The sequence below is a fragment of the Mytilus edulis genome, chromosome 11 (genome assembly GCF_963676685.1).
Source record: "Mytilus edulis chromosome 11, xbMytEdul2.2, whole genome shotgun sequence".
Lineage (NCBI taxonomy): Eukaryota > Metazoa > Mollusca > Bivalvia > Mytilida > Mytilidae > Mytilus > Mytilus edulis.
In genome coordinates this window covers 55682827-55702992 of record NC_092354.1, presented here as the reverse complement: position 1 = coordinate 55702992, position 20166 = coordinate 55682827, and the positions used below count along the sequence as shown (strand labels likewise).

At 30.4% G+C, this 20166-nt stretch overlaps 1 protein-coding gene across 2 annotated transcripts; it reads left to right on the top strand.

The window, feature by feature from the left end:
• Nucleotides 1-911: 911 nt before the first annotated feature.
• Nucleotides 912-18778, top strand: LOC139495841 (protein ERGIC-53-like). Of its 2 annotated transcripts, none has more exons than XM_071284239.1 (15): nt 912-1108; nt 4795-4851; nt 6252-6349; nt 7037-7144; nt 7944-8005; nt 8643-8742; nt 9525-9648; nt 10304-10359; nt 11242-11333; nt 12405-12453; nt 13543-13728; nt 14555-14664; nt 15997-16183; nt 17094-17209; nt 17780-18778. In XM_071284239.1, exons 1-15 carry the CDS (start codon nt 961-963, stop codon nt 17814-17816), a joined length of 1530 nt encoding a protein of 509 aa, XP_071140340.1. In that variant the 5' UTR covers nt 912-960; the 3' UTR covers nt 17817-18778. The 2 variants fall into 2 exon arrangements, with proteins under 2 accessions (XP_071140340.1, XP_071140341.1); XM_071284240.1 differs by having other exon boundaries at nt 918-1108; nt 14558-14664.
• The last annotated feature ends 1388 nt before the right edge of the window (nt 18779-20166 follow it).

Here is a 20166-nt window from a genome sequence, read left to right as displayed (position 1 = left end):
GCTATTATAAAGCACTAAAAGTAATTCAAGCATTAAGAACACAATTTAAAAAAAGTTGCCTAAAAATTTAAAAGCCGAATATACAAGATAAATAAAAAAAACTGATATACAGCTCATTGAGATCTGCAGGAGGAACACTGACACGAACTGTCCTCCCAATTACCAACCAAACTTTTAAACTGACCCAATGGCATTTCTTCCCTCATCTTATTTGGCAGTTCGTTCCATGGGTAGTTGTCCATACCCTGGGAACATCTGCTGTTTTTATTTCTAAAAGAGTAATTGCATTTTTTAATTTCAATAAGTTCATGTAGATATAATGGACATTGTTTATTAATAATTGTATTACCTCTATTGCTATCTTTCTAATTCTTCTGATTTCTAAACTTGGTAATTTTGATTTAATTAACAGTTGTTGGTAAGTGCTACAATAATCTTCAAATCTTAGGGCACGCTCCTGTATTTTCTCTATTTTTCTGGTATTACAATCACCACAGAAGTGCCATATTACAGGACAATAATTAAAATTTGACATTACATGAATAATATATAGTAAGTCTACCTAATTTTGTTAAATGTTTACTAATACGTTTAAGTACATGTAATTGTCTTTATGCCTTTTTACAAATGTTAGAAATATGGGCATCAAACTTAAGCATGTTAAGTTGATATTCAATTGTTGCATTGTGTAATTCAGTGTTGCATTGTGCATGGGTTTTTTTTAAATAAATTTTAAATCTGAAAAGAGCAACTGAAAAACAGTTCATTTAACATTTGACAATGCCTTAGAGTTAATACAAAACATATTAATTTCTTTAATGCTTTCAGCTTGAAGCACTATTCTGTCATTTTTATGATTGATTGGTTTGTATGTCAAATAAGATTAACTTCCAGTTGTTCCCCTTTGCCAGTAGAGGGCGCAATTAGATAACTTCCGTAAAACGAAAGCCAGCTGTCAGGATGGTTGCACGACTGTTTCTGTTGTTTTTATTTTGTTTTGTCATAAATGCAGCGAATTTGAAGCCTAGATTTGAGTACAAATACAGTTTTAAAGGACCACATCTAGTGCAAAGTGATAATAGCATCCCTTTCTGGGAATACGGCGGAGGTAAGGAGTTGATATTCGGCGTGTTTTGGTTGGCAGTTTGGTACACGTGTAACTAACCGGTCAACATATGGTCCGTGTTTACATTTTTTTGCATGAAATTTTAAATTCGTACAAATATTTCTTTTAACTTACCGCGATCTACAATATGGTTTATTAGAAATATATTGTAATATATAGTCTATTTTCCTAATTGCAAAATTGAATTGCAGAAGTAAATCATTTTAAAAATATGTTTTGGATTTGGAACTTTTACCTTATTTAAAAACTACATTCAGTAAGTTTATATGTTATGAAAAAGTGCAAAACCCAACTCGAAAATTCTATGAAATTGATTTTGTATTATTAAACAATCATGCATACATTACACATGGTCATGAATGATCATGAATAAGGATAAAATTTAAAAACATGAAAAGACAAATACACCTTATCTATAATTTGTCCGCCATAACCTGATAACTACAATGTAGATATCACAAAGATTACTATTACTGTAAAATTTTGATATATCAGCAAATGTCTGATGCTACAAAGGAAATTTGATTGTTGTTTTCATCATGACTTCAAGTGTCACAGATTCCTAGATAGTGTTAATGTCGATATTATGGTCAGGTCATATGTTTTCGTTCTTTACACATGCTTTTTCAATGGAAATCGTGGTGTCATAATCATGATAATATAGTCTTCTTAAACTAGAACTCGTTAGACAAGGATAGAGTATGTCCATATTCATGGGAGGATCCAGGGTTTGCTGAAAGGGTGTTTGTGATTGTGGGTAATGGTAATCAGTTAATGGTCGTAGTTACAAGAATTCTGGGTTTTTTTCCCACTCCTAAATCTACAGGCAACTTATATTAAATAACAAAAATTGAACAAAAATCTGACAGCTGACTAATGCAACAACCCAACAAAGCAAATCATTGTTATATTATATCTAACATGTATAAAGTTATAACTCGAGCAATCATTCAGTTTCCTGTTCAATTGGTTTGCATGTTAAATCAAAGAGCAGCGAAGTTATTTTTTTAATGAAGCCGAATAAAATGTATGTGTGGTTTTCAGTTACCCTTCCTACCCTCATGATTTTTTGTCATTTTGCATTAAGCACTGTTAAAGTCAGAATGTTGCTCCCATAGAGTATACGTAAGACTCTGGCAACATGGGCAATGTAAAAAAACAAAAAGTAAAAACAAATCCCTACCTACCTACTCTAATTATTTTTTAGATGTAACTGAACCACACATACTATTTTATTTTGCCTGATGATAATTTAATCATTGACACTACCAGTTCTTGGTGAGTTTAAAATCTTCATTTTCTATGTAGATCACCATTTTTGATTACATACACAACTTGCAAATCACAATACAATCTCCTTTATTTTGGACGTTAATGAATGAGGACTTGTTAAGCTGGCCTGTTAGATTTAATGATCTTCAAAATGCTCTAAGGACCTGTTACTTCGAAGCCAAGATTATGTACATGTACATGCGGTACTTGTTACCTGTTAAATTTGAAATGTTTTTCAGTAGTTACTTTGCATGTCTGACAGTCTTTGTAAGGTTTCTGATAATAACAAGGAATTTTTTTTACTGTTAATTAATGGGGACTTGTCTAGTTGGCCTGTGAGATTTAATGAATTTCAAACATGTCTGGACTTGTCGCTTCGTATCCAAGATTATTCCCTGTGTTTGTTACCTGTTAAAGTTGATTTTTTTTTCATCAGTAACACTGTACTTGAATATTATATAAGAAAATTAAATAAGACATACATTGTAAGAACAAAATATTTAAACAAAAACAGGTCAAGTTTGGCCTTCAACAATCAGAAAATCTGTACTTTGCATATTTGGAATAAGAGGGATATTAAATAATAGAGCATGCAAACTTTGAAAGATTTTATTTTTTGTATTTATCACATTTAAAAAATCCCAATGACACAAACATGAATGAGAACCAAGCATTCTAACTAAGTAAATGAAGTAAGTATTTAGGGATGCAGTAGAAAACAAATAAAATTTAAAGAATGCTACTATCATGTAAGGGAGAAATCTCCAAATTGGGATTCAGAGAAAGGCTTTGATAGTATCCGAAAATTATTCATGTTATTTAGTCGTAACAAAAGATGAATGGTTGATGTGTTAGCAATGTAAAAAAAAATGTACATAGAATTTTTTTTTGGTTTAAACAAAATTAGTTAGATTATTGACATACATTTGTTCATGTACATGTAACTGATATGTCTGTTAAAAGATGGAAACTAGTAGGGGGCCAAATAGTTCTTGTCTGTAAAATGTAGGTTTATATACATTAATGAATATGCATAATATTGTAATTTGGTGTCGTGCCCTTCAGGGCTCACGCTACCAGGCGACTTGGGCGAAGAAGTCGCCTTCCCGACCGTCACTTGGCTTTCCCCGACTACCAAAAGCGAAAACAAGTAGCCCTGTTCTTGACGATTGTCGCTTTCAGTCGCTTCCGTCATCGGACATTTCAATTTTTACCAAGGTGATGAAACATCAATTTTTTACTGAAAATTAAAGAAATTCAGACATAAACGATTCATTATCTTTAGAAAAGAGGTTGAAGCATTGTCTTCGCAGTGTGTAGCAGGTTATTTGATAAAAATACAACTTTTTATCACTTCGTGCATTTCCGCAACTTGCGCAAGTTCCAGTGCTTGTTACTCGAAAACGTACATCAACCTAAATTTCGACGGCAAAATAAGTTTGTTACTTCATTTAAACGTGATAAAAGTTGCCTCCAGTAAATGTTTAATCCATTTATTGCATTAAAACCGTCATGTTCCTTTCCAAATAACTTGTCAAACATCGTTTATTTTTGTAAATTTTCTTGCATTCGTCCGCCATTGACCTATTTCTAAACTACGGATCTGAACCAGACCAGCTATGACCGAAATCCGTACTTTTACAATAATTACTACGGACGCTCGGACGGAACAGCTGACAGAAGAATATTGATCCCAAAGGGCAAATTTACGCATTCCCCACGCATTAAGAGACTTTTGGTTACATCTAATTCATTGGTGTATATAATTCCCTATATTTTTTATGGATTGTTTCAAACTATTGATTAAAGTTGCTTAACTCTGAGACTATTATACTAATATCAATATATTATGGCCCAGCTTAATAACTTTTATATTTTTTTTTATGAGAAACACTGAATTTCATACACAAGATAATTTTTAATTAAATTGTAATTGATATATTATAATTTCTTCACATTTTTTAAAATAAATTTTTTTTTTTTAGTGCTAGATATTTAGTTGGTAGGTTCTCACAAGAACCTTAGTAAAACTTAAACAACTTTTAATTTCAAATGTTACTTTAATTGTAATTTTTTACTCATATGAATTGAACAACATAATAAGAACATTATTTACATATGGCTCTTTATACTATTGTAAAATCCAAACATTGTAGCGCACCGCGCGAATGAGCACTTCTCTTTCAAATCTCACCACTTCTCCCTATCAGTTTCAAAGAGAGAAGTCACTTCTCCCTATAATTCTTAAGTAGTGTGAGCCCTGGCCCTTTTCCATCATATTTTAGAATGCCCTGCTGTAATTAAATATCGTTTCTAAAATTCATCTTTAGCAAAACTATTTTGAGTTATTTCCCTTTGAACGACCAAAATAAAAATTGTATTAAACTTTTTTTCAGATGCCATTGCAAGTGCAGACAACATCAGAATAACACCATCACTGCGTAGCAAGAAGGGTAAGATTACCATGGTAACAATCAGTATTCAAGTCTGGATTTTATAAAAGCATTAGTGGTACTTGAAAAGTATCACAATAGAAAATGAAATCTGAACTAAAAAAAATAACACTTGGGCCAAAAAAAAATGTCTGTTCAACGTACATGTATGGTCATGAAGGTAGGTAGGTCAACATTTCTTTTTTATTTTTTGTGACACCAATATTAGTCTTGTGATCAAATCAGACTGTCAGGTAATCCTAAACAACTGCTGAACAATATATGTATTTTTTTTTTGCCATAAGCATACATGTACATGTATAAACTATTTCTTAACACACCTAAATGTGACCTTATACATTGAACGAAAACCAAGAATTAGTTACGTAACTTGAAAAGGGTCACTTTCGCGTGTGAAAGACTGGGAAAATGTACTTTATTGCGATAAACTGCCCATATGTTGAATATATTATATGAAATTGATTATGTTTTGTATAATCATGTGTTAATCACAACATATTTCTTTTCAATTGAGGAAAAATTATTCAGGTGTTACACTTTTCATAAGTACTCAAGCATTAAGCTGATTTTGTTGTAACATATGTTATGAAAATATTATTCATGTTAAAAAGTTAAAATTTACATCGAAGTTCTTAGCTTATAATTAGTTTCCCAATAAAATACTACATGCATATATTGTAAAATTTGTTACAAAGGTATGTACCTGATGCTTAATTTTCAAACTTCACTATTTTATGCATAGAAAATTAATTTGAAGTATTCTATATTTATAGATTATTGCTATTTTACCTATGACGACATTCTTAATTACATTGACAACGGCATGTGTGCACTTAGTTTCTAGAGATAATTTTAAATATCACTCTACTGGGATAAGAATGAAAATTATCAGTCAGTAAGATCAAAGGATTTTTTTTATACGATAAATCTGTATACATGTATCTCAGCTTTTTATTTTTCAAATTTAAAAAAAAGACGTAAATTATTTTGAAGAATAGAAACTTTTATGCTGTTATAGCCCCTGTTTCAGATTTGCTGATAATCCAGAACCAAATAGATGAACAGTAATCATTAAATTAGTTGTAAAAAGAGAGGCAGAAACATTTTTGTGGCTAATTCCTTTATACATGTGTTGTTTTTTGTTTCATACATGCTTGTATAAATGAGCATTGCACAAGAATCTTTTAGGTCTATTCCTATATAGATTTATAGTAGTTATTGAATCAGTTGCTTAATCTTCAATGACTGTTTCACCTGAACCCTTCTTTCTGATAGTAAACAAGTTGAGTTCATTAGGTGATTTTTTTCACCAGGAAATGGTGATGCAAAGATTTAATGTTCATTCTAGGCTATGTCTATATGTCTTAAATCCCATCCATTGTTCTTTTTCTTTTCAACAGGATGGGCATGGACAAAAAACCCAATCACTTTTGACCAGTGGTCAGTTGAGTGTGTTTTTAAAGTGACCGGTAGAGGAAGAATTGGTGCTGATGGATTGGTATGTTGAAATTAAGATAACAATTGATATATTGAAAGATTCATATAAATATATGTTAAATAATTAAATGTGTAAATTTCATGCTGTTTAAATGTAAAAAAAAAAATAATGATATACTGATTTTTGTGCTTGTGCCAGAGTTCAAATATAAAAAAGAAGATATGGTATAATTGCCAATGAGACAGCTATCCACAAAATACCAAAATGACACAGACATTAACAACTATAGGTTACTGTACACATTCTTCACGCTGAACTGCTAAATCTACAGGCCCGCAGCTCTAAATTTTCTAGTTAGATTCTGTTGGCCTGTAGGTCTGATTTTTACAGGCCCGAGAGCAATTTTACCAGCCTGGGCTGTCACTCGTCGTGAAGACTGCAGTGTACAGCCTTCAACAATGAGCAAAGCCCATACCGCATAGTCAGCTATAAAAGGCCCTGATAACACAATGTAAAACAATGCAAAACCCATTTGGTAAAAACTGCCATCAAGAATATATTCATTTTACTAATGCAAGTGACGTGTAGATTTGACAAGAAATTCACAGCATGCATGCCAGTCAACAGATTTGTAGTATCTGTCAGAGTTGCAAAGGCTGAAAAATTAAACCTCAATCATTTATCATTAAGTCGATATAATTCCACAAATATGACATAACTTAATGCTATTGACATGATATTTTACAGGCTGTGTGGTATACTACACAAAAGAGTCAGGAAGGAACCGTGTATGGTAGTACAGATATGTGGAATGGACTTGGTGTCTTCATGGACTCATTCGATAATGATGGACAGGTGAATATCAATAGAAGTTTCTAATACTCTTCAATGGTCTTAACTTATATTTCTAGTTAATTACCTTCATCATTCATTTAATTCATAATGAGTGTTTAGATAATAAATTTATTTCTGACATCTCATGTGAAAATGCATTTGTTCTTTGGCAAACTATAGGGGTGATCTTATCTAAATATTATTTTCTACTAATTGATGCACACATATACATGTATACTACCCATTACAGTTCTTCTTTTAAAGCATGCAAAACAAACAATTGATTAACTTGCTTGCTATATTTGTTTGGATGTTTGTAAACAACAGGTGGGTAGTCTATTTCAGTGTGTGTACTATTTACTGGAATATGATTGGACAATAAACATTAAATTCATTTCATGTCAATTCTTATTGTCCAATCAAATCCCAGTAAATATAAAAACAGACTGAAACTCCGCCTATCTATTGTTTGCAAACAACCAAGCAAACCTAGCAAGCAAGTTGATCAATGTTTTGTTTTTCATGCTTTTATAGAAGATTATGAATCATGAGTAAACCATGAACTGAAATAAATATTAATGGAATTTCAAATTTTGAATTAAAAAAAACTAAAAAAGCAGGAAATAAAAAATCACCATGAATTTAGTAAACATTAATATAATTGAATCAACAGTACCTGATATATTGAAATTTGTCACAAATAATAATTCATATTCAGACGTTTAATTGTAAAAATAAAATCTGTCAACGAAACTGTTGCCTAAAACCCAAAACTTTATTTCATATAATAAGTTATAATGAGTATGATATTTTTTTTCAGCACAACAATCCTTATGTTATGGCTATGGTAAATGATGGAACTAAACAGTATGATCATCAGAGGTAAATATTATGTCCAAATAATGCATGAAAAACATTAACATTAAGTTGTGTGAAAACTACACATGAAAAACATTCACATTCAGTGGTCATCTAAGAAAACTTTTACAGGAAATAATGAATGGAGATTAGTCATGTGAAAACTACACATGAAAAACATGCCCATTACTTAAGTGAAAACTTTCACAGGAAAAATGCATGCAAATTATTCATGTAAAAACTAAGACAGAAAAACATGCATCTTAGTTATGTGTCAACCATATCATGCAAATTGGGAAACATACATTTGTTTAGTGTGAAAGCAAACACAGGAAAAACATGAATACAAAGTCATGTGAAAACTTAACACATGAAAAACATGAATATGAAGTCATGTGAAAACTTAACACATGAAAAACATGAATACAAAGTCATGTGAAAACTTAACACATGAAAAACATGAATATGAAGTCATGTGAAAACTTAACACATGAAAAACATGAATACAAAGTCATGTGAAAACTTAACACATGAAAAAAAATGATGAAAAACATGAACATTAAATTAAGTCCACGAAAAATGGCAAATTTTCCGCAATCCATGAAAATTTGTACCCACAAAAATGAATGAATCTACAGTAACATGTATTTATATATTACAGTGATGGTTCTCAACAACAGATAGGAGGGTGTATGAGAGATTTCAGAAACAAGCCTTACCCTGTCAGAGTTAAAGTGGAATATTACAATAGAATACTGACAGTATGTACATTGTTTGATGTCATGAAATTTTCTTTATCTTCAAAAAGGATACATTGATAATCCTATTACTGCTCTCATAGAATCGAAAACAATGTCTTTATTTTAATTGACTGTCTAGTTACTAAAAATATTTATTTGCTTTATTTCTTAGAAATAAAAGATTGAACTCTGCAGATTAACAATTAATAAGCAAACCAGATCAATTCTGCTTTGGCATGTTTTACCTTCCAAAACTTGAGAATTTCATGGGTTGTAAAAACAATAACTTGTATAAGGGCTATTCCAGAAAAAAATGAATGGGGAGGTTGGAAGGCAGTTTTTGCCAGCACCCACCACAAAGACAATTGTAATTGAGAATTATAGTGCATTGTAGTGTGAAAAGTAGCTCTGATACCCATCACCCATGTATTATTAATACAATGTGCCTTCCAACCCCCCATACATTTTTTCTGGAATAACCCTAATGAAAACTTTTGAAGATTAAAGGGAGATAATTCAAAACTTATAAAAGCAAAAATAACCTACAAATGTAATTATACCAGTAAATATTAATTTCATTGTCTAGTAAATAAATGATGACTTGTATAATAAGTTTTACCCCTGACTTGTATGAACATAATTTAGATATTATAGATATCATTTGATTTAAGTAAAGTTTTGGAGAAGATTAAGGGGAGACAATAAAATAAAAATCTGACATATTTAATTGTATAAGTATTACCTATGACTTGTATGATCAGAATTTAGATATTATAAATAACCTTGTATTCTGTGTTCTTTAGGTTTTCATCAACACTGGTCTAACTAATAACAAAGATGATTTTGAGTTATGTTTACGACAAGAGAATGTAGATTTACCTAAAGGTGGATATTTTGGAATATCTGCTGCCACAGGTGGACTAGCTGGTAAGTTCAGATAAAGGCATTGTGTGTAAAAAGTGATATTATGTGAGATGCATCGGATAGAAATTTACCTTATGCAAGTGCATGTATGCATGTATAAACCTTTGAACAATTTTGGAACATTCAAATATGATATGAAAGATGAATTTTAGTCTGTTTTGTAGGGTTCTTTATATAACAATTAAATTTTCTAACAGTTACACTATTACAGACTTTCGATCACTTTCCGTAGAGATTTAATCAACCAGAAATAGGTAAACAGACGCATTGATATTTATTTGCATAAGCTCAATTTCTATCCGACCCGGCTCATGTGTTAAAAAAAGTTCTTTGTGTCACAAAGGGATTTTATGTAAAATAAAAAAAAATATATGCGGTATATATATCTTATGTAAATATTACTTATTTAGCTCATGAAAGATAAGGAAAGTTATTTTGGAAAAAGAATGGCAATTTTTTTTAATGATACATAGTTAATACCTTATTTTTGCTACAAATGTGATTAACTTATTTTATTATTCTTTCAGAAAAAAAAAACATTTGTTCTAATTCTTTTGGAAATGATGATATATAAATGATTTATTTGCTTTTTGAAATACTTTTTTCTTGCTTAAATTTTTCCTTTTTTGTGTTTCAATTGATTTTTTTACTTTTTTAGACGACCATGATGTCCTTGCATTCCTAACCCATTCTCTACATGATGGCGATCAACTGGTAATTAATCTTTACATTATAAATTAAAGTTATCATATCCTCTTTGTATCAGGTATTAACAGTTTTAATACATATGGAATTTTTTATCAATATATACAAAAGAAGAGAAAATACCAAAGGTTTATAAAAATTATAATTCAAATGAAAACATTCAACACTATGGTTAAAAGAAAATCGACAGAAAGAGACGAATAACAATAACAAAAGATTACACAGAACACAATTGAACTATATTAACCTTCTCAAAATTCTGGGTGAGATCAAGTGCTCCAGAAGGATAAGAAGTTCCTATTTTTTCAGTTTGTCCTTCTCTACGTCTGTCCTGCTTCAGGTTAAATTTTTTGGTCAAGGTAGTTTTAGCTAATATAAAAAAGAAGATGTGGTATAATCGCCAATGAGACAACTGTTCACAAGAGACCAAAATGACACAGACATTTACAATTATAGGTCACCGTCCGGCCTCCAACAATGAGCAAAGCCCATACTGCATAGTCAGCTATAAAAGGCCTTGATATGACAATGTAAAACAATTCAAACGAGAAAACTAACAGCCTTATTTAAATAAAAAATGAATGAAAAACAAATATGTAACACATAAACAAACAACAACCACTGAATTACAGGCTCCTGACTTGGGACAGGCACATACATAAAAAATGTGGCAGGGTTTAACATGTTAGTTGGATCCCAACCCTCCCCCCTAACCTGGGACAGTGGTATAACAGTACAACATAAGAACGAACTATAAAAATCAGTTGAAAAAGGCTTAAGTTGAAGTCCAATCATCTTGATTGATATATATCTATAAATGCTTATTTTCTGTATCAACTAAGTTTTAACTGGCAAGAAAAGGTTATTAATAGATTAATGTTCTTTACATAGGCAGCAAAGACACAAGTTTCTGAACAAGAAAGACAAAAATATGAGAACGAGTTTGATACCTATTACAAAGAATTAGAAAAAAATAAACAAGAGTAAGTACACTTATTTCTCTATTTCTTCACACTTTTCAGACAGACAATTGTTTTATTTTAGGACTATTCCAGAAAAAAATGTATGGGGGGGGTTGGAAGGCACATTATATAATAATAAATGGGTGATGGGTATCAGCACAACTTTTCACACTATAATGCACTATAGTTCTCAATTACAATTGTCTTGGTGGCGGGTGCTAACAAAAACTGCCTTCCAACCCCCCCAAACATTTTTTTCTGGAATAGCCCTTATGCACCACGTACGATAATAGAGGGCCATTATGTTTTCTGGTCCGTCTATTCATTCGTCCATCAGTTCCGCTTCAGGTTAAAGGTTTTTGGTCAAGATAGTTTTTGTTAAAGTCCAATCAACTTGAAACTTAGTACACATGTTCCCTGTGATGTGATCTTTCTAATTTGAATGCCACATTAAAGTTTTAATGCCAATTTCACATTCCACTGAACATTAAAAAAAATGATAGTGCGAGTGGGGCATTGGTGTACTATGGACACATTCTTGCTTTTATTATCTATCAGGGTGTGTTTTGTTTGATCTCAGTTCATCGTCAAACTTACACATTAAAAATCTGGTTCAGTGTATCAGTCTAGTACAAAGCAGGGTTTATTTTTTTATCACATTATTATGTATAAATTTAATTTGTAACTGGACATTAAACAACCATCCATTTATCTGAAGTAACGGCTATACAAATATCAAAAGTTTTATAGGCAATGTCTGGGACAATTTTAAAAATCTGTTTTTGATTTAAATATACATTGCAATTTCTGCTTCTTTGAGTTGGAGATGAATGAAAATTGTTGGGATTTACAACTTTATAATTTGAGTGAACTATACAAAGAATATACAGTAAACCTCTTTAAACCGAACCTCTTCGGGACTTAAGATTCTGTTTGGTTTTGGCGGATGTTCTGTCTTGTCAGGTTCACAATGCACATTATTTGATATGACAGTGCTTACGAGCATGTTAGGTTTTCAGTTTATACAGGATTCCGTTTTTCAGGCTTCACTGTAGTAGTAATTGTCATATTTTAAGTATTGTTTATTTTCAGCTTTAATCAAGCCCATCCAGACAAAGTTCGTCAAGATTATGAAGGAGAGGTAAATATAAAGATATCTAGGTCGATAATTAGGGCTATTCCAGAAAATTTTATGTCACATCCAGGGACGGCACTTTTTTTTAAACCCCGACCACCCACAGATATAAAAATAAATTAAAACAACACTCCCTTTAGATTTGGTATTACAAATACAACCACCCATATAAAATTTAAAAAATGCTTTCCCTGGGGGTACATAGTAATTTCTGGAACAGCCCTTACTTCAGAATGGTTTCAACATTGACAAAAAAAAACATTTTGAAGCATAAAATGTGACTTCCATGTTTATTTTGTGAGAAATTATATTCCCTAAAAAGTTGGGTTCAAAATGGTGGCTTTCATAGTATCGGACTGGTAGAACCTGGAATTTACCCCTTCAAAATATTTATCATGGTCCAATGAAAATGATTGTTACAAACGAATTGCATAAAAGTTGTTTATTGTCAAATAATGTTTATCCATTCTGTTAAAGTCATAAGAAACCTCAAATTAAAAATATAATGCATATGTTTTTTATAACTCAATGGATAGTTTTCATTATAAAACTTATGTAAATATACTTTTTTCTGAAGAAAATTCTTAGTTTGTTCATATTTAGAAGAAGTTTACTTTATTTTAATTGCTTCCTGCCAGGAAGCAATTCCCAAACATAGTTTCCGTAAGGCAAAGTGACCTCAGCGTGATCCATCTCGTAAAAATCCAGTGATTGCAATACACACGTTTGTCCATAAAATAAACTATTATCTGATTGTACATGTTTAACACGTGCTTAACATCCATGCTTTTTTGTTGATTGTGGACAAACAGGTGACAATCGTTAAACTTCGGCTTCAAAACACGAACTTTACCTGCCATATTTTCTCAACAACACTGACGGATTGAGAAAAAAAAATGACGATTATATGTAATTTATGCGAAAAAAATGATAAAATCGTGCACAGAAGACTTAGTTTATGATGTTTGTATGCATTGGTTCAAGTATTGGAATAACATTATTTTTCACCGGTCACTCGTTTATTATGACTTAAAATATCTATAAATATATTTTGAATATCTTAGATTTATATATATTTTTTTCTTTTGTTTTTAGTTTGATAATCAGGGTGAGAGAGAATTAAGGATGATATTTGAAGGACAGAATTCTATCCACCATGCTGTTAAAGAACTGAGAAAAACATTAGACGAGTTATTAGGGAGACAGGAAATGGTTCTCACAAGAGTCAGTCAGTTGTCGACAGGGGGTGCTGTACAAGCTCCACAAGGTGGTGCTCAACAGGTTAGTGGTGCATAATTTTTTTTTCATAGAAAATCAAAGGATCTAAACAAAGATTTATCTGAATTATCTATAAAAAAAAATGTAATCTAGACTTTATTTACTTTCATCACCTCAAATTAGATTTACAATTTCAGTATCTAATGCATTATGTGTAATTTTTCAAAAGCCTTCACCAAAATATAGTTAATTGGCATTTTCCTAAACAATGATAGAATTCAATCTATGCCTACTTAGGTGCAATTTATTTTTTTAGTGGTTTTCCTATTTGTTAATGTATTTTTATGAGAAGAGACTCAAATTTTACATACTTAGTTACAACAATTTAATTTTTTTGCATTTTCTTCCTGCAAAAGTCATGAAAATAAAATTGTTTGTGAATATAAGTTGGTTTACAATACATAGAAGTGGTATAAGTTCCAATAACATAAGTTCCATCCAAGTAACAATTTGTAAAAAGTAAATCATTGTAAGTCAAAGTACAGTCTTCAACATGGATCATTGGCTCACACCGAACAGCAAGCTTGGAAATACTATACAAAAAAAATATATAAATTATTGGAAGGAATAACAGTAATATTTTTTCTGTCTATGAAGAAATAAAATAATAAATGTGGTTCTTTCGAATAGCCATACAAAATATTACAGTCATTCCTTATAATTTAATTCTAATTTTCATTTTTAAGGAGTAAATTTTGGAGGAAAAAACCTTGGTGACGTCATGGTCACATGCCAAAAGTATGTCTTTGAGCTGATAAATAAAACACTTTCAGTAAATCAGAAGATATGTTTTATCTAAAAAAAAAATTAAAATTTCTTTCTATTGCAGCAGATGGGAGGAGGAGGAGGTGTTCCAATGTTAGATACTATAAAGAGGCATGAAGTAGATAGAGTTATGAATAATCAAAATGAATTAATGCAGAGTACTCGAGAAATGAGGTTAGATTAAAAACATTTATTGCATTTTTACCACATCTTAGTTTAAACAGTATTTATTAATGAAAAATTGAAAGAATAAAATATAACAATATGGGATTTGGAAACCAGTTTGGAAAAACTAATATAAATCCATCTCTTCCACATCTTAGAATACTGTGAATTCATTTATTTTTCGTAAAAACAAATATACGTCATTTGTTAAAAAAAAGTCTTATTTCTGTTCTGAATTGTTTTTGTTGGATTTGTCATAAAAGCCTGTAGGATAAAAATGTTTTTCAATTGTAGAAAAATCCTATTTTTGTTGTGTATATTGTTTTTTGCGGATTTACCATAAAAGCCTGACGAAAACATTCAACTTGTAGTTTGTCTCTACCAACAAAACCAATGAAAATTGTTAACCAAGGAAGAGCACTGAATCCACAGTATCTTTTTTACATAGTTATGTTGTTTCTCTTTATCTGTCCATATTTTGTATACTCAAACTTTAAATTATTTTTCGGTCAAAGTGCTTTTCAGGTATCACATATACCCATTCACTTTAGTTGTCAAGCTTCACGCTTCAGACAGCTGACGATGAGTCCCGTTTTACCGGGATCGGAATACCTCTTTTATATTTCCCGCTCAAAACAGTGCAAACATGAGTTATCTTTCTTTGATGAATACCCGGATGAAAGTGTAAACATGGCGCTTCCGTTTGTTGAAAACCGTGTCAAAATCAGACGAAATTTACGGAATTAACGAGAATTTGAAATGAGGGAATATTTTTTTTGAAAGAATATGGAAGAATTGAAGCCAAACTAGTATACTTTTTTGACATAAAATGTCGTTTTATATACAAAACACTTGGAATGGACATCGTTCAGTATGAGGAATTTGTACAGCCTCATAAAATTTTTCAAAATTTTGCCGTTTTGGGTTAAAAAATTACGATTTGGGGTCTTAGAGCAGAATTTTGAGAATTTCACCAAGATAATGCCGAAAATTTGAAAATTTGAATATTTTATGAAGAAAAAATTATCAAAACATGAACAAAACTGTGAACATGGTGTTAGTGAATGAAATAAACACACAAATAACTATAAACAAGTTTTTATTGACATTTATTATGAAGGTCTCCCACTTGAGTAAAAGTAGCCAGGGAAGCCATCGTCTCAGAGTAGCTTCTGTCTGGGCAGCAATCGGTGAAAGGGTTAATAAATATTATTGGAAGGTAATACATCAATAAGACAACAAATCACAAAACTAAAATATAGATTACAAAACTAAAATTGTCTAGATTACAAACTGCAATGCATAATTCATGAACTTAATTAATATGTATGTCTTTTTCAGACAATTATTAAACGATATACAAAATAGAGCCAATGTTATACAACAGAACATGGGCCAGGGAGGTGGCGCTGCAAGCGGTGGCGGAGGTGGTGGCATCCCACAACATACACAACAAGCTATATCAGAGTTACAGGAACATATGAAATATGTCAGACAAGATGTAGTTAATTTAGTTAATAGGCCACAGGTAAGAAAATGCCACTAAAATTCTCCTTTTCAGAATCTTAAGGACTGTGGTAATCTCATTGTTCATACACCAAAATGAAAATAATGTTACATCATTGGTCGAATTTCCATTGTTAAGTACGCTTTAAACCAATCACAACGTTTTGGTGTAGGCTTTTGAAAATATTACCCAGAATGCATTATATTCTGAAACGATGAATTGTACAATGTACTTTATATTTATAGTGTTTTATCATAAATAAAGAAGGTACTAATGAAATGAAACAATATGCAGAATATATTTGAATAGATGTGACGATGTTCTGTTTAGACCAGTGGTCAATTTTCATTCCCAGATTTTTGCAATTAAATCCACTTCTTACATGACAGATTTTGAAAAAAAAAACCATTAAGCTTCGACAATTTTCCATAGGAAACAAGAATATGAGGATATGCATGAAGGGAAATAATCCCAGACCAAAAGGTAAAAGGGGAGATAATCAAATTTACTACTTTCAATATATTATTTCAAAGGGAAGCATCTTTTTGTGAGTTCACTCACAGTTCTAGATTCTGCAGATTGCAATGATAAAAGAGAGGCACAAGATGCCAGAGGGACATTTAAACTCATTAGTAAAAAACAAAGACTGACAACACCATGGCTACAAAAAAAGAAAAAGACCAACAAACAATAGTACACAAATCGCAACATAGAAAATTAAAGACTAAGCAACTTAACCCCCAGCAATAATTCAGGGTGATCCCAGGTGCTCTTAGCAGATTTTTTTTTTTTTTTAATTGCTATAATTAATTGTTTACACTGACAGATTTAATAAAGTAAAAATAGTTAGAAGTTAATACTATTCTTCATAATAAAGGATGATAATAAAGTTTGACTAAATTGTTGATTAATTTTATTTTTCTATTTTTAGTCAGCTGGAGGTGTCGCCTGTCCTCCACCATTAGCAGTGTCCTGTATAACACCAACGTTATTTTTTGTTTCAATAATAGCACAATTTGTATTATTAATAGCATATATGGTTTATAGGTAAGTATTTTTAATTGATTATTACTTATTTAAGAAATTAAACAAAGAAAATATGATAAGTAGGGTTTCGTTGATAAAAATGGATAAAGTGGGTTAAGAAAAATGATAAGGCCTAAAAATATATATGCTTGTTTCTTGTCTGGGGACAGATCTGCAAATATTTTATTGTCTACAAAAAAATAATATTAGACTATGAGTCTTATTTCAGCTGGATTATATACTCAAATTTGTAATAAGATCAAAACATATTGATTGTAGAACTTTTCAAACCATCAAAATCCTATCTAGCTGTAACAGTATTTGCATGAAAAATTTCCCAGATTTCATTATACAAAGTACTCTTTATCAATCTACTTTGCAAGTGGTCATTTTCAGTTTCACTATTAGGGATAGGAAGACCCTTAACCTTGAATTTAAAGGAAAAGTGAACAATGTTTAAACTGGGTCCAAGTAAAACTTTGATTTATTTTACCGTAAAATTCATAAATAAAGTAATTTTCATTGTAAAATTCAAAATTATACATGAACCTTGGAACTGTTTTATTATATAATTTCCATCTTGTTTTACAGGTCAAATAAAGAAGCACAAGCAAAGAAGTTTTATTAAGAAATATTGTTATTTATATTGGTGTGAATGTCAAGATGGATGAAAGAAGATATGTGATGAAGTTAAAGATCATGACAGATATTTTATGAAGTTCAAGATCATAACAGTTATTTTATGAAGTTCAAGATCACATTTTTTAAAGTGCTCAGGGTCTCTTATATGGCGCATTTATAGATATTTACTACTTGGCTGATTATTAACTAATGATAAATTCTTGTTTATTTCAAATTGATAAAATGATGAAATATTTAGACAAATAGGTAATTTTAAATTCTGTATATTATCTTCAAAAACATTAATAAAAGAAGAGACAATGAATGCACTTTTTGTCAACCCGTAAATCTTAAGTAGAATCAGTGATTTCAATATGTTATTAATGATATGATAAATTATAAATACTAACCAACGATATTTGTTTTCCTCATGTAATTTTTGTTCAGGTAATGAACTTTCTTTATTATTTTATTCACATTTTTATGTCTCAAGTGAAATAGTGCTTGGTTTTGCAAGTTATAGGGTCTTCTAGATAAGAAAAAATTAACTCATTTATAAAGCCAAAAATTTTCAACAACAAAAATGTTACACCTTTTGTGGGTAAAATTTTCTGTTACCTAAGAACTTATAAAGCGCTCTTGAGGCATATTTGATGCAAAAATAAACTATGTTTATGACAAAATGTACATTCAATTTTAAGTTTACTCACAATGCATTATATAAATATTCCTTGAATAACCTGTAAAAAAGGGACTTTAACATTTATCTTCCAGAATAAAGTGGTGTTCTCCTTTGAAATTGTTATGGTATTTCCTGGTAAACTTGGAATGATAAAATCGTCTTATGTGAAATTCTACAGCAACATCTTTAGATAGTGTCTCTTTCAAACAATGAATCACCATAATGATTAAATGACCATAGGACACTGTAAACATTATAATTCATTTTAAATTTTTAAAAACGAAAAACATCTTTCACTGAAATTAATTTGGCTTGTTTAATTTTAATAAAATTTTATCAAAGTTTTATAGCAATTTGACAAACACCAATTTTGATAATTGAGAAGCTTAATATTTCTTTTACAACACAATGTAATAAAAACGTTTAGCTGACTTTACAGAGTTATCTCCCTGTAATGTTAGGTACCACCTTAAATCCTTTAAAAGGTTTTACCATAATATGCAGGAGCTAACTAAATCTTTTTAGATGTGTAAAATCATCAAACAATTTTGCAATGAACTGATATTATTAATGTTAGAATTTAATACAGTAGTATAGAAATTAAGCTGATTTTTTGTAAGTTTATATATTGGAGAGTCACAAATCAAAAACTGATTATATATACATTGTTAATTCAAGAAACACTTTAGGCTGCATCATATTGTTTGATATATATTTTTTTTTATTTATTATTTAAGTTTGAATTTTAAATAGAAATTAACTGTTTAAGAAATATATTTCTTGAGCATTAGCTGATTTTTTAATTTCAATCAAGTTGACAAAATAAACATAAAATATTTGTAGAAAGATTAAATATAATTATAAATTGCTTTTCAGCTCATTTAGAACAGTAAAGTTTGTTTATCAATTGAAATCAAATTGATGTAGCCTAATAATGAGTATGTCACAAATAGAAAAATAAAAATATACCCTGTAGATTTTTTAAGCCTATAATTTTATGATTGTTGATGTTTTCCTGAAGACTTGTTGTTGTTAACGATTTTTGTTGTCAAGAACATGGTGCTAATCACTGTACAGGACGTGCTTGAGTAGAACTATAAAGTATATACAGCAAATTAGAATAGATGTAGATTTACTTATATCTTGATTCAAGATCAGCATTATGTTTTAAGTAGTGTAATAAAAATTGTATTGTCCAATCTTTGCTCGCAAGGATCTGCAAAGACTTCATTCTACTTTCTGTTTTAAGGACTTTGAAAATTTGAAAGCTGAAATTTCATTGGCTGATGTAATTCATTCCAGGAACTGAAACTAGAACAGAGTATTGTCAGATCCTTGTTATCTTAGCTGTGTTTCAATCAGATTGGTTTTTAAATTAATACAGGGTGGAAAATCATTGTCACATCATAGCTACATGTATTTACTCTTTTGCAATATGAAAGATTAATTAATTAAATTTTGAAACTATATGACATGACTGTGTATGTTACACATGATGTGTTTAAGTTTTTAAACTTTTTGTGTGATGTAAAGTAAAAAAGTGTGTTTGCATATCAGGGTCTATCTACAGACCCTATGATACAAATTACCTCTTAATTACTAGACATTCCTAGTAGGAGTATCAAAAATTGAGAATAGCTGAAAAGCTTATAAATTTTACATCTGTTAAGATGAG

Excerpts from the sequence above, each read along its gene's own strand:
- LOC139495841 (XM_071284239.1), top strand. The coding sequence starts at position 961 with ATGGTTGCACGACTGTTTCTGTTGTTTTTATTTTGTTTTGTCATAAAT. Across the intron at positions 8,743-9,524 it reads ATTACAATAGAATACTGACA|GTTTTCATCAACACTGGTCT; the intron begins GTATGTACATTG and ends TGTGTTCTTTAG. Across the intron at positions 17,210-17,779 it reads ATAGCATATATGGTTTATAG|GTCAAATAAAGAAGCACAAG; the intron begins GTAAGTATTTTT and ends CTTGTTTTACAG.